The 15,202-nt window shown below is 32.6% G+C and overlaps 1 protein-coding gene across 1 annotated transcript in view; it reads left to right on the plus strand.

Annotated features, from left to right (window-relative positions):
- Positions 1-15,202, plus strand: part of LOC139523478 (3'-5' exoribonuclease HELZ2-like) — an 89,144-nt gene that overhangs the window by 1,626 nt on the left and 72,316 nt on the right. Inside the window, exons 2-5 of the mRNA XM_071317543.1 lie at positions 30-3,504; positions 4,191-4,276; positions 10,168-10,305; positions 14,041-14,184. Coding sequence (XP_071173644.1) covers positions 296-3,504; positions 4,191-4,276; positions 10,168-10,305; positions 14,041-14,184 — 3,577 coding nt within the window. The 5' untranslated portion in view covers positions 30-295. The remainder of the gene's footprint in view (positions 1-29; positions 3,505-4,190; positions 4,277-10,167; positions 10,306-14,040; positions 14,185-15,202) is intronic.

Raw genomic sequence — 15,202 nt, forward strand, 5'->3', positions numbered from 1 at the left:
TGTATAATACATGTCTAATATGGATTCAGATTCGGACAACGATTGGTACGATGAAGAAACAAATCGACGCAGAAATCGTATAAAAAATGACGAGAAACAACAAAATAGAAGCACAGACTCACTATTTGAAAAACACGAGTCGTCCTGGTTTCAAGAGGGTTTGGAAATCAATAGATATGAATACATCAGGACAGAGAAAGTATCTGATTCAAAGCCTTTTCTCTATCCAAACGTATTTTTGTCATTTGATGAAACTAAGTATATAGCACAACCTGAAATATATAAAAAATGTACGATGAAAATCCTGTCCAGCGAAGAAGCCATTTGTGTTCCAGAGGAAGAAAAAAATTTGAAAATAAACATTGCTGGGCGGGCAAATTGTGGACAAACATATACAGAAGACACAGTGTATGTTCAAATATCAAATAGAGGTAAACCTGAAAGAGATAAACAATACTATGGTGAAGTCGTTTCATTTGTTGACAGAAAACGTTTCAAAAATGTGTCTCATCCTGTTTTTGTTTGTCTCATCGACCGAAGACAAAGTCATTTGATGATTCCAATTTGTAAGACTGTTCCTAAAATTTGTATTTTACATGGACGTCTTGCAACGTGGTATCCAGAGAGTTTAAAAACAAGTGTTGAAATTCATAAGCATGATTCAACTACGAACGATCTTAAGTTCCATAAGTATCATAATATCACAGATGGCGACAAAGAAAACTGGTTGTTTTTTGTAGTTCTTTTAAAATGGAAAATAACCAATATGAACCCCCTTGGCGCAGTCATAGGTGTTGTTCATAGTTCTAAAGATATAGAGGAGGGATTAACGCTAATTGCGTTGCAAAACAGGTTGCATTTATGGTTGGATTACCCTTCTATAGAAGAAATTCGTGATTTGAAAGTTGACTTAAACGCATCCGGTTATAAAGATTTAACAAAATCTGATAAGATATTTACAATAGCTGAAATGGAAGAAAGTGTTATAAATCATGGTTTTAGCATTAGAAAAATAAAAAAGAACATATATAAAGTTGGAGTTCATATCACTGACGTAGGCAAAATTATTCAGAAAGATGACGCAATAGATATAGAAGCGCGATCCCGTGGATTTTCTTTCCACAGTACAAATACGGCACATAATAAGCATATGCTGCCTGATCATGTTAACCATCTTTGTAGTCTAGAACTAAGTCGAAGAAGATATGCAATTTCAGTATACTTTGAAATGGATCAAACAGACCCAAAACATATATGTGTATCAGACAAAACGATTCTTAGAACTATTATAAAATCATCTGCTCATTACAATTACTTAGAAATTGAAAACATCCTCGGCAATCATGGAAATATTAATGATATTTTCGCAAAAGACATACAACTGCTTTTCCGCCTATCAAAGAAATTGAAATTAAAACGTCTAAGAATGGAATCTTTTACATCCCAAGTAGTCGTAGATTTTACAGCAAGTGACAGCATTATGAAAACAAAAAAAGCACATACCTTAGTTGAAGAATACCTTTCACTCGCTAGTCATTTAGTAGGTAGCAGTCTGATTGAAAAATTCTCCATGAATATACCCGTTTTCAATCCAACATACTTGATCAGAGACAACATGATTAAACAAAACGAATGGTATTCTTTTAACGAGTATTACGCACATCTACTATGTGGAAAACAAGAAGAGTATTTAGAAGAAGTAGGGAAATTATCTATAGAGAATGCACCCTTGGAAAGAAATCAATCAATACTTATGTCAGATGACAATAATACTATAAATGGAGATGTAATCACCGAAAATGGGAAGTCAGTTTATGTGCCACTACAATCACACGTATTGCATACAATTTTAAATCATGCTGGAATTGGAAGGAATTGTGAAGAAGCAGTCGACCTTATTTGCTCCGACTTTATTCATCCAAAACAGGCTTTGGCTTTGATAGAATTGAGGATGTTTGAACCAGTTCACCAATACAAGATGTCTATTTTCATTAAAGAGAATCAATCTGTTCAGTTTACGTGCCCTCTTAGTAGATATTGTGATATAATCATCCAACGACTGATTCATGCTTATATAGATCAAAAGCCTACTCCTTATGAATTTTCAGACTTACATACACTATGTGCGAATTTGAATAAGTTAAAGAAAAAGAGAGATGATTTCCATGTGCAGTGTAAGGAATTAGTCTTTGCTAATCATCTTAAGACACAACCAGTTATTTTTCACAGTTTTATTTCAAATGTATCAAGCGAAAAAATCGATATTTTTATACCAGGTCTTCAGGATACAATAACAAAAACAATGTCCGTAAAATTCAGCGACATAGATGTTTGTAATGTTCCTGAAAGCACGGATGATAATGATATGTCTACATTGAATGAAAATAAAGGTACAAGAAATGATTCAGAGACCGCACAAGAAAATGGAAATGAAACATTTGCACATCAAAAAGTAACGGTGAAATGGAGGAAACGTTTATATAGCTTTAAAACTAAATTACCACCACAAAATGACGCACAAACTAGACCCGACACATATCAAAAGATAAATCCTCACGTGAACACTTCATTTGTAAGCTATGGGTTTTGGAAAAACATACTAAAACATGTCTTCGAAGGAAAAGATAACGTAATATTCAACAAACTGGCTGAAAAAAACTTAGATCAAATGATGCAAGAATTTGAAAGGAATAAGCGGCATATTGATAGTGTTAAAAACAGTGTTACTGAAGTTACGTCAGAGGTATCTGACCCGTTAATAATCAACCACTTTGTTCCTTTTCAAACATCATTTGGACATGGACAAATTGTTAGCGTGCAACTCTCATCACAAGAATCACTAGGAATTCTAGCTCCAGTTCCACAAATTGTTATATTAACAGACAATATCAAATTTTGCCTACCACATGTTCAAGATCCAATCAAAACATTCTTGAGATATGCCAAAAAAAGTTCGTTAACAAAGTACAAGACTATAGCGGCCTATAGGAATATCTGGCTTCCAATTGTTGAAATGGAATCTACATATAATGCTGTGCAAAGCGATGATTCAGCAACAATCAACGAATTATCCATTAGATTTAAGAAATGTCAGGGCATTTTTGAGTTGGATGAAGAATTTTGTGACAAACGTGATTTGCATTTTGGATATATTCCTGAAGAAGATGGCAATGGAACGGGTTTATTGATTAACCAGAATAAAGAATACTTTCCATTACAAAGTGGTAATTTTCTTTGCATAATGAAAGCGCAAACTTTAGACGGCGAAACAAAACAGAAAATAGGCAATCAAGTTCTGCACAAAGATACATACTTATGGAGTGGGCATGCAGAGACTACTAAAATATGTAAATATCAAAAGTTAGAACAGAAAAAAAATGGAGGTCAACGTAGAACAACCAAAATTCGAGTAGCATTTCAACTTCACGAAAACAGTTCTCCGCCACTTGCAACTACTTTGGATGACTGTAGACTAGAGGTCATTTACAAGTCGTCAGTTGACAGGTAATAACAATAATGTTATTACCTGTTAAAATGAAATTACAGGTTTAAAAGATTTAAAAGATAAATAATTACATTAGATGTATGTTTCATTATAATACGTTATTCTGATTGGCTAACTACACATCACGTGTTGTTCCTTAAACAATGCATTACACAATAAAACACGAGGTCCCACAATAAAGTGTACAGGTGAGTTGGAAAAAAAAAATGACAAATTCGTTTTTTTTTATGATCCTAGCTAAAAAATGTAATCATAAGTATTGAATGCTTCTTTTTGTAACTTCATAGGGTTGTAAAAGCGTCGACCAGACGCACATTTTGAGAATGAACTTCGGTCAGCGCTTTTACATCCCAATGAAGTTACAAAAAAAAGCATTCAATTCTTAAATGAACCATCACATTTTACACGACAATGTTCCTGGTCTTTCAAAAATATATTTGATTCCAATTTCATTTGTATTATTATTATTAACTCATTGTCAAATTCTAACAATTTTTTTATTGATCAGGTAAAAAGTCACTAGTATCTCTGAAGTAAAGCAATGTAAAAGTACTATAATTGCTTTCTAGCACCAATATATTATCTTATACTAGTATGCAATACTAGTATATATTTCATCATCTTGTTGACTCTTTCTTCTCCTCCATAAAGTAATTGTTTTGTTATTTTTTTTCATAACAAACAGACGCATTGAAATCCATCTGAAAAATATACACCAAGCGAGCGATTTAGCAAAAAAGATAGCAGTTGGGAAGGACATTCCTATCGCAGGTAAGTATACACATGCTCTGTCACCGCCTTCTTGTCTTATTTATTCACTGTCTACTACTTTATTTAGCATTATCTCGATTCCGTTTTATCGTTTGTATTTTTAACGAAAAAGAAATTTCAATAATAAATCAGCTAAAAAATCATAAGTCAATGAGAATCAAACAACACATTGGAAGACGAAAACTTAAACATTATCTTTATAAAAAAAAACCTGGGGTAGAGTAAGTAGTTTCTGTTATACTTGTTGCACACACCGTGTCGCTCTTTTCAAGCTGGAATTCATTAATACGCGTATTAGATTATTTTGTAAACAAGAGACGGGATTGTAACAATGAGCAGTTGAACATATCCGACGTCATTTGAGAAACAGATATATATTAATGGTAAAGTAAATCATAAAGGTCCTGGCCCCGGCGCCATAAAACTTTTTTTTGCTGAGTAAAAAAATATTCTCAGAATGAATTATTTTACTCAGCTAAGAATGAGAACTTTTTTATCCGCCATAAAAAAATATTCTCAACGTTGAGAATATTCTCAGCTGAGAATTTTTTTTCTCAGCTGAGTATTTTTTTCTCAGTGATGTAAGTGGTAAAATAGTTGTTTGAAAACTAAAACGTATACCAAATTTCTCTAAAACGCAGTTTTATCTCTTAAGAAATAATGTAAAACATAAAAAGAATCTATGATAGATAAGATGACAAGTAGCATTTAGTAAGCATCTGTAACCACAGTCCTGACAAAAAGTCACAGAATATAAAGTCGGCAAATAATTTCACGGCGTTATAAGAAATATAGAACCTAATAGATATTATAAGAGAAAGATCTTGAAAAACTTGAGTTATTTACCCGTAGCTCCTTATAAATATGTATATATATATTTTTTATATTTCATTATTTATATCTATATGAATTATTTTAAAAGATACAATGCAATCTTCGTTGACGTTTACATGTAGAGTGCTTTCTTTCACGTCCGCACTTCTATCGAGTATGGCGTGCCAAATAAACATTTTGAAAAGATAATTATTACGGATCAATAACATACATTATGTATTCAGACGACATAAGACACCATGTGACAATTTTTAGAGAAACAGAGCTGCTTTTTTCTCACATCTACAATGGAAAAAAACAAACAAACAAAAAACGACAAACCAAATATTTTTAAATCAATACGAAAGCCAGTAAATAATTTTAATCCGTTTTCAATAATCAAGATATATGTAACTTTAATATTAATATAAATCTAATACAGAATTTAACATGTTTAAAACGATTTAAAAATTATGCAAGTAGTCATAAAAATTGCTCTGCATAATGAGTTTAATATCATATTGCACAAGAAGAGAAAATAAAAGTACGACGTCGTGTGAGAAGGTATGGCGTATATATTTAATGTCCATTACAGTTATTAACAACACCTTGTACAAATATTATTTTCGAAAATAAAACCGTTTAATAAAACAAACAAAACTATCCAATGTATGAGGGTCATGAAAAGGGGAGTAGGGGATCGAAAGATGTTCTTTTTTTTTCTCTATTCAGTAAGAAATATATGGAAATTTCCTTCTGTATCATGATTTTGACATGATAAATGATTTGTCTGGATCAACGACATATGTATGACAACAATACCCCCCCCCCCCGAATCTGTCACTGTACTACTGTATTGCACAAATGATACATTCCTGAATATCAAGATTTTAACTGATATCTGTTTAAAACCAAACAGGGAGGGGGATTTTATTTTATTTCTTTGTAAAACTTTTGATATCTAAGATAATAAATAGTAGATAGGATGACATAACATGTGGGTATATTTGATTTATACATGTATTTGGTTTAGTAGATATGAGGTACCGGTACTGTAATCTAAATGATGTACCAGTAGTAAATTGTAAAAATAGATTTAAGAGAGAAAAGACATTGATAGGCCCAACTGTCCAACAAAATATAAAAAATTGCCTAAAATTCATCTATTTTGGAGCATATATTTTTAAAAATTTATTGGAAGTGAACAAAAAAAAAAAAAAAAAAAAAAAAAATCGAAAACAATGTAATTATCGGTCCTCGAGTATCAGTCAAATAGCCCTCACCAAAAAATATTGTATTAAATTGCAATGAATTATGGATCTTACAAAACTGGAACATAAGACGTAGTAAGCATGCTGGCGAACTTGAGATCAAACTTTTTTGATTCTTTAATTCTATTTCAAAGTCATAATAAACAGGTGACCGGTGAAATATAATGTTATTCCAATTCTTGAACCAATGCATACAAACATCATAAACTAAGTCTCTCTGCGCGATTTTATCATTTTTTTTTGCATAAATTTTGTATAAACGTCATTTTTTTTTCAATCGGTCAGTGTTGTGAAAATAAGGCAGGTAATTAAAGTTTGTGTTTTGCTGAAGTTTAACGATTGTCACCTGTTTGTCAACAATCCACCAAAAAGCATGGATATTGAGCACGTGTTTAACATGTACAATCAGATAAAAGTTTATTTTAAGGACATCCATGCGTATTGCGATCACCAGATTTTTACGAGATGTGTCACACGGAGGTCACTTTGCATACGGAAAATATGTCGGGGAATTGCTTCCTGGAAGGAAACAATTAGAATAATGTAAACTTCTTCTTAATATGTACAAATTAAAAGAATTTTCTTCAGAAAAAAAGTTTATGTACATAAGTTTTATAATGAAAACTATCCATTGAGTTATAAAAAACATATGCATTATTTTTTTTTAATTTGATGTTTCTTATGACTTTTATTACCGTTAGTTGTTTATTTATAAATTTTGAAAAATCTAAAGAAACTGATAATTCAACTCGGACAAAGTTGACCTTCATCTCTTTGCCATATTTCTGATTTGTTGTTTTCAATTTGTTTTCCACTATTGCAGCGTTTTTGTCAATTATCATATTGATCTGATCTCTGACACGAACTGTTTTATTATGGTGTAAGGTTTGTGTAATTTCTGACACAATGCAGGAGAAGGATGATAGGTTGACTTTGTCTGTAATAGTGGACGAAATAAAACGTCATGATTTGTTAACTGCTGATGCAAGATCGTGATTTTTGAGCAAAATACTGATGGTTATGGATGTACAGAAATTGCAATGCTTACGTACGTCAATTGACCAATTCCGATTACGACCAGTTCAATATTTCACTCGTTTGACCTTATTCTTAATTTTTATATAAGAAAATTGTACAATTTAGCACCCCAATTTTCAGTCTTTTTTCAGTTTATTTATAGTTTTTTTGCACATTTTTCTTCTTTTTTTTGGGGGGGGGGGGGGGGTATTTTCTTTTCTGTTAATCGTCTCGTTTATTTGGGTAATTTCTAAGAAAGTTCAGAGATGCAAGTGTGAAGCGGGATATGTTAAAAGTGAAGAAGTATCTACAATGAGAAGCTGTTAAATTGCTTTTTTTTGTAGTATCTTTTAAAATTTGGTAAGATTAATATGGTACAACCAACTAACAAAGATGGGGTTATCAACTTACATTTTTAATTTTCATATGCTTTTACAGAATTATGAGACATATTTCAGTGGTTTTATCTTACTCTTATTTTTTATGTAAAAAAATGCACATTTAAGCACCCTATTAATCAGCTTTTTTAGGCAACATTGATTTTGAGTATTCATCCTAAAAAATGTATGAAAAAAATATGTTAAGGAATAAAGATGTGTATGTTTCTTTGGATATAATTTGATTTGAGGTGATAAGTGAAGTTCTTCATTGCAAATTTTAACAAAAACACTATCAACATTTGTAATTTTATATCAAATTACCTTAAAAAAAAACATTTAAGATTTTTGTATATACTTAAGTATGGTTTTGGCTATACTCAAATATTTAAGAATATTCTTAACTTTGAGTAAGAAAATATTTGAGAATTTTTTTATGGCGGTGCATTTTGCTGAGAATGAAAAAAATGAGAAAATTCTCAGGCTGAGTAAAAAAACTTTACTCAAATAGTTTTATGGCGCCGGGGCCTGAACATTGAGGTTGAACATTAATAATGACAATCCTTCGATCAACTTTACGTTTTATTTTTCTATAAAATCAAGATAAGTTTCTTATTCAGCATATTATGAGACGGTCTTTGTTATTTCAATTGTTGAAACACTTTTGTTATTGACCTTTCTCTATTCTTTGTTTGTTTGTTTGTTTGTTTGTTTCTTTCTTTTTTATTTGTTTGTTTGTTTCTTTTTTGTCTTTTTGTCAGGTACACTCCTGAGAGATGAACTCAAAAACAAAAATGTCTGCATATGTTAATCAGTTGTACAAAGTTAGAAATATGACGGTTTTTATCCATTCGTTTGATGTTTGATCTTTTGATTTTGCCATTTGATTAGGGAGGTTCCGTTTTGAATTTTCCTTGGAGATCAATTATCTTGTAACTTTATCTTTTTGTTGTATGCTGTGTATCAACATAAAAAATAAAAATGTTTGCGTCAAACTTATTTCCATATTTTGTATAACTATTTTAAAACGGATGCCTGTGTGGAGCAGGATCTTCTTACCATACCGGAGCACCTGGGATCATCCCAGGTTTTGGTGCGATTTGTGTTGCTTAGTCTTTAGTTTTCTATGTTGTATCTTCTGTTCTATTATTTATCTGTTTGTCTTTATTTTTTAGCCATGGCGTTGTCAGTTTATTTTCGATCTCTGAGTTTGACTGTCCCTCTGGTATCTTTCGCCCCTCTTTTATATATAATGAAGGGGCAATAAAATGAACACGTAATTATTAATTACTGACAGACATTTTTATATCTCAGTACTATCTTAGGAAAATAAGGGATTAACAAATGGCAAACATTCATCAAAATGACTTTAAGGAAATAGAAAAAAAACTTATTAAATTAAATCAGCCACGAACTAATAATGTCGCAAAAGTACTGTAGTGGTATTTATACAACAAAAACAATTAAGATAAACACAAAAGTCTACACAAGAAAATTCTAAATTTAATTTTAAATCTACATGTAAGTATAATTTTCTTGAAATTTGCCAATGCAAGTTTTGAAACAATATGGATAATTGTTTTAATATCTATTTATTTTTCTGTCCTGATTGGTCTCTTTATTTGGTACTATTCTTGTTACGTAAATTTGTCATTTTAGTTGTAATTTTTTAAATTGTCATATCAGCGGGAGGTTTTGCAAGCAATAAAACTAGGTTCACCCCACCATGTTTGCTTAAATTGTAATGAAACAAGTCAAGGATATGGCAATTATAACCAAATAGTTCGTTTCTATGTATGTTGGCGTTTGTTTTTGTTGCAGGTCAGTGTTTCTGTTGTACCGTTTTTTTTCTCTTATAGTTGATGTGTTTCCATCAGTTTCAGTTTGTGACCCCGATTTGTTTTCTCTTAATCATATTATGGCTTTTAAAAAGCGGTATACTGCTGTTGCCTTTATGAAAGATAAAATTAAGATGATATGGTATGAGTGCAATGAACGAGGATTTAAGCAGTATATTATAATGTCTTTTCTGTGTGGTGGTATATCTGCTTTCGAAGCGAAAGTACAAGGTTTATTTTTAAGAGGCAATTCAAAGTTGACTTTTAATGAATTGTGTATGCTTTTCGTTTTCATTTTAATCTTTAAGCTCTTCACGTATTGAGGCATTTTACAATTATACTTCCTTAGCTTTTTTTTTGGGGTGGGGGTATATACATACAGGCAATAGTTGTACTGCTGTTCAATGGTCATACATCGATTTAACTAACATAATTTAGTGTTACCGATGAAGGAAAACAAAATGCCTTCTGGTGCCCGAAAGAAGGGGTTATATACTAGTAGATGGGTTCCTAAAAAGATAAATTTGTCAATGAGAAAAAAAGTTTCTTTACCTCAAACCATCCTGTTTTTATAGATCGAATGCATACGGAAATAGCTAACGACATTATAGAAGAAGGTCTCGATGTCGATATGTGGGAAAATAATCTTAATCAACACTGGGCTATTAAGACAGCTCTGCAGAGAAGATTTAAACTGATTCAAGGTCCACCTGGTATGTATATCATCATATATTTATTATTCTATTTAACAAAAGTATCTTTCAAATTGGATATTTAAAAGTTAATTTCCATTTAACGTGGCTCGGTACTTAAACTTCCCGTCAATGTGTTTGTATTATCTTTCATTTTTTGCTGGTGTGTTTTGTATATGCGACTTTTTGTGTTTCTTTGGTTCTTATAACGTGACTCTGTACTTTAAAAGATCCCGCCAGTATGTTATTGTTCTATAATGATATATTTCTATTATAAATTAGAAAATACGTTGAACCACAAACGTCAAAATTATTCAATCGCGTAGTGGAATTAACTATTTGTGGATTCTTATAAATTCTATAGAACTTTTGGACTATTTTTAATCTCGGTCTATTTCTGAAATTAATTCTTTCATACTTTTGATTATTTAACCCTGTATGCTAACATTTCCCATGCGAAATTTTAAAATTAGTTGTATAAACATTGAACGACAAAAATATGTGACGTATAAAATTTTCTAACGTCGGACACGCGAATCAATGAATGTGTTTGTAGATATATGTTTTTGTGTTCTGTTAAATTGTTCCCTTTGAAAATGTGACACGATGATGACTACTGTACCCGTATTATGACTGTTTTATTTATTATGTCTGTTTAGTTCACGCATCATTGTAAATATAACGGAATTTGATGAGACTGTTAACAACGTGAGAGGTTTAGCGCTATAAAACCAGGTTTTATCCACCATTTTCTACATTTGAAAATCCTGCCTGTACCAAGTCAGGAATATGACAGTTATTGTCCATTCATTGTACCTTTGATAACTATTTACACCACTGGGTCGATGGCACTGCTGGTGGACGTTTCGTCCCCGAGGGTATCACCAGCCCAGTAGTCAGCACTTCACAAAACTTTGAATTTATCGTAAAACTAAGAATTTTTTATCCCAAGAATAGATTACCTTAGCCGTATTTGGCACAACTTTTTGGAATTTTGGATCCTCAATGCTCTTCAATTTTGTACCTGTTTGGCTTTATAACTATTTTGATATGAGCGTCACTGATGAGTCTTATGTAGACGAAACGCGCGTCTGGCGTACTAAATTATAATCCTGGTACCTTTGATAACTATTTACACCACTGGGTCGATGCCCCTGCTGGTGGACGTTCGTCCCCGAGGGTATCACAAGCCCAGTAGTCAGCACTTCGGTGTTGACATGAATATCAATTATGTGGTCATTTTTATAAATTTCCTGTATACAAAACTTCGAATTTATCGTAAAACTAAGGATTTTCTTATCCCAGGAATAAATTACCTTAGCCGTATTTGGCACAACTTTTTTGAATTTTGGATCCTCAATGCTCTCCAACTTTGTACCTGTTTGGCTTTATAACTATTTTGATATGAGCGTCACTGATGAGTCTTATGTAGACGAAACGCGCGTCTGGCGTACAAAATTGTAATCCTGGTACCTTTGATAACTATTTACACCACTGGGTCGATGCCCCTGCTGGTGGACGTTCGTCCCCGAGGGTATCACCAGCCCAGTAGTCAGCACTTCGGTGTTGACATGAATATCAATTATGTGGTCATTTTTTATAAATTTCCTGTATACAAAACTTCGAATTTATCGTAAAACTAAGGATTTTCTTATCCAAGGAATAGATTATCTTAGCCGTATTTGGCACAACTTTTTGGAATTTTGGATCCTCAATGCTCTTCAACTTTGTACCTGTTTGGCTTAATAACTATTTTGATATGAGCGTCACTGATGAGCCTTATGTAGACGAAACGCGCGTCTGGCGTACTAAATTATAATCCTGGTACCTTTGATAACTATTTACACCACTGGGTCGATGCCACTGCTGGTGGACGTTTCGTCCCCGAGGGTATCACCAGCCCAGTAGTCAGCACTTCGGTGTTGACATGAATATCAATTATTTGGTCATTTTTATAAATTTCCTGTATACAAAACTTTGAATTTATCGTAAAACTAAGGATTTTCTTATCCCAGGAATAGATTACCTTAGCCGTATTTGGCACAACTTTTTGGAATTTTGGATCCTCAATGCTCTTCAACTTTGTACCTGTTTGGCTTTATAACTATTTTGATATGAGCGTCACTGATGAGTCTTATGTAAACGAAACGCGCGTCTGGCGTACTAAATTATAATCCTGGTACCTTTGATAACTATTTACACCACTGGGTCGATGCCACTGCTGGTGGACGTTTCGTTCCCGCGGGTATCACCAGCCCAGTAGTCAGCACTTTCGGTGTTGACATGAATATCAATTATGTGGTCATTTTTATAAATTTCCTGTATACAAGACTTTGAATTTATCGTAAAACTAATGATTTTCTTATCCCAGGAATAGATTACCTTAGCCGTATTTGGCACAACTTTTTGGAATTTTGGATCCTCAATGCTCTTCAACTTTGTACCTGTTTGGCTTTATAACTATTTTGATATGAGCGTCACTGATGAGTCTTATGAAGACGAAACGCGCGTCTGGCGTACTAAATTATAATCCTGGTACCTTTGATAACTATTGATGGGTTTTGTCATTTGATTTTGCCATGTGATTATGGACTATCCGATTAGATTTTCCTCTGAGTTCAGTAATTTTGTGATTTTACTTTTTTTTTGTTAAATAAAATCCATCCTTTTTTAGACGACGGTACAACGGTCATATTTTTAGTGTGAATTGTATGAAGTTTCGACGTCTGTGTGGAGTTAAATTGGTTAATTTAGACAAACTTTCATAACCATTTAAATCCTTGCATTTAACGATTGTGACATCACTCAGTTCTGCTCAATATAGTATCCACACTCGTTTTGATATACGCCATTTACTTCATCAACAAGATCGAGGCGTATAGTAGTCAGTACTTCGGTGTTGACATGAATATCAATTATGTGGTCATTTTTTATAAAAATTTATCGAAAAACTAAGGATTTTCTTATCGCAGAAATAGATAATCTTAGCCGTATTTGGCACAACTTTTTGGAATTTCGGATCCTCAATGCTCTTCAACTTTGTACTTGTTTGGCTATATAACTATTTTGATATGAGCGTCACTGAAGAGTCTTATATAGACGAAACGTGCGACTGGCGTACTTAATTCTAATCCTGGTACCTTTGATAACTTTATACAAATTCGTATTGTTTCAAAATAAATAATAACGGCGCATTCGCCGTGTGCCACTATTGGAGCAATGATGAATATGTTAACACATTTGAGCATTTGAATTTATCATCCAGTATCGTGATTGAGATTTCTGTCATATAAAACATTCCAGTTTTACTATTGTTATATTTACCTCTTCGAGACTTGTAATTTTTGATTTTCAAAATTCCTCAGCAGGGCTCGTGTTATTGTAAGGTAACTAAATGGGTCGGATTTTCATTTAAATCTGAACTTCTGATTTAGGACTACATGTACGTTTTATTGTTGTGTATTTAAGTCATTTTAGAGTAAATTTGACCTGTAGTTCACTCACCGTCAAATCATTTTATTTTCATTACAACAGATTAACTCATAGTAAATAAACGCTCAAGTTTATTCGATGTCAATGTTGTCACTTCCTAATCCATGATAATAAAATAATTTAAGACGGACAGTTTTTTTTTAAATATCAATACAAAAGCTTTCAAAACTGAAAATATTTCAAAATTTAGCGAAAATTGTTCATTGTTGATTTCATTTTTGAATGACAAAAGCTTTATATAATTTCTTTATTTTTATAACTTAGGAACTGGGAAAACTTATATCGGCGTTAAACTTGTATACCTCTTCGACAAATTTAACACTATCATGCAGCAGAGGACGGGTGATTCCAAGAAGAATCAGATAATTTTCTGTGGACCCTCAAACAGATCTGTTGATTTAGTAGCACGTGAGTATTCAATTTGACTCAAGGACAAGGACAAATATATACCCTCGCTTGAAAAATCAGTACATTGGCTTACTTATTCTAAAAACCTATTTTCTAAAAGACAAACATGTGATAATGCACTTGTAGTACAGACTGTCCTATATAGGAAGCTATTGAACCTAGAATTCCAAATGGTGAAGTTGAAGTCATCCCTTTGTAAATTTTACGGACGCCATCACGAGTTGGTTGACCGTTATGGAATAACCGTTTCACAGATGATATCGGATATGTTCCTTATGTCTTAACTACAATTTACCTCCCTTTTCACGAATATGAACTACCAAATTAAAATTGAGAATGGAAATGGGGAATGTGTCAAAGAGACAACAACCCGACCATAGAGCAGACAACAGCCGAATTCCTCTAATGGGTCTTCAATGCAGCGAGATATAGACTATTTACCGGGTGTGCAATAACATGAGCAACACGACGGGTGCCACATGTGCTAACCATTCCGGAGCACATGATATCACCCCTAGTTTGTAGTGGGGTTCGTGTTGATTAGTCTTTAGTTTTCTATGTTGTTTGTTTGTGTTTTCATTTTTTAGCCATGGCGATGTCAGTTTATTTTCGTTCTATGCGTGTGACTGTCCCTCTGGTATCTTATGCCCCTCTTTTACAACAAAACAAAACAAGTATATTAAAATGTAGTTGAGGTCTTTTATCCTGTTTCATAAGCCGTACAAGCTCGTTTACAAGTTTACAAATTCACAAATTCACAAATTTACTCGGAACTGTATTGATCTAGTTTAATACTATGTACAATATGTAATTTGTCAATATACTTTTTCAAGAAAACTAGTAAGGACTATGCGTGTTTACTTAATTTTTAATAGTAACTGTTGTATAATACACGTGTTTAGAAACACGTGGTAGTGTTTACATACACTAAAATAATACATCTTTGGCAATGTCAATAGGTTTAAATTCTACTCTTATATCACATGAGTGATAATCAACGAAGTGTCCTTTAAAAAAC

Source organism: Mytilus edulis, chromosome 1, assembly GCF_963676685.1.
Source record: "Mytilus edulis chromosome 1, xbMytEdul2.2, whole genome shotgun sequence".
Taxonomy (NCBI): domain Eukaryota; kingdom Metazoa; phylum Mollusca; class Bivalvia; order Mytilida; family Mytilidae; genus Mytilus; species Mytilus edulis.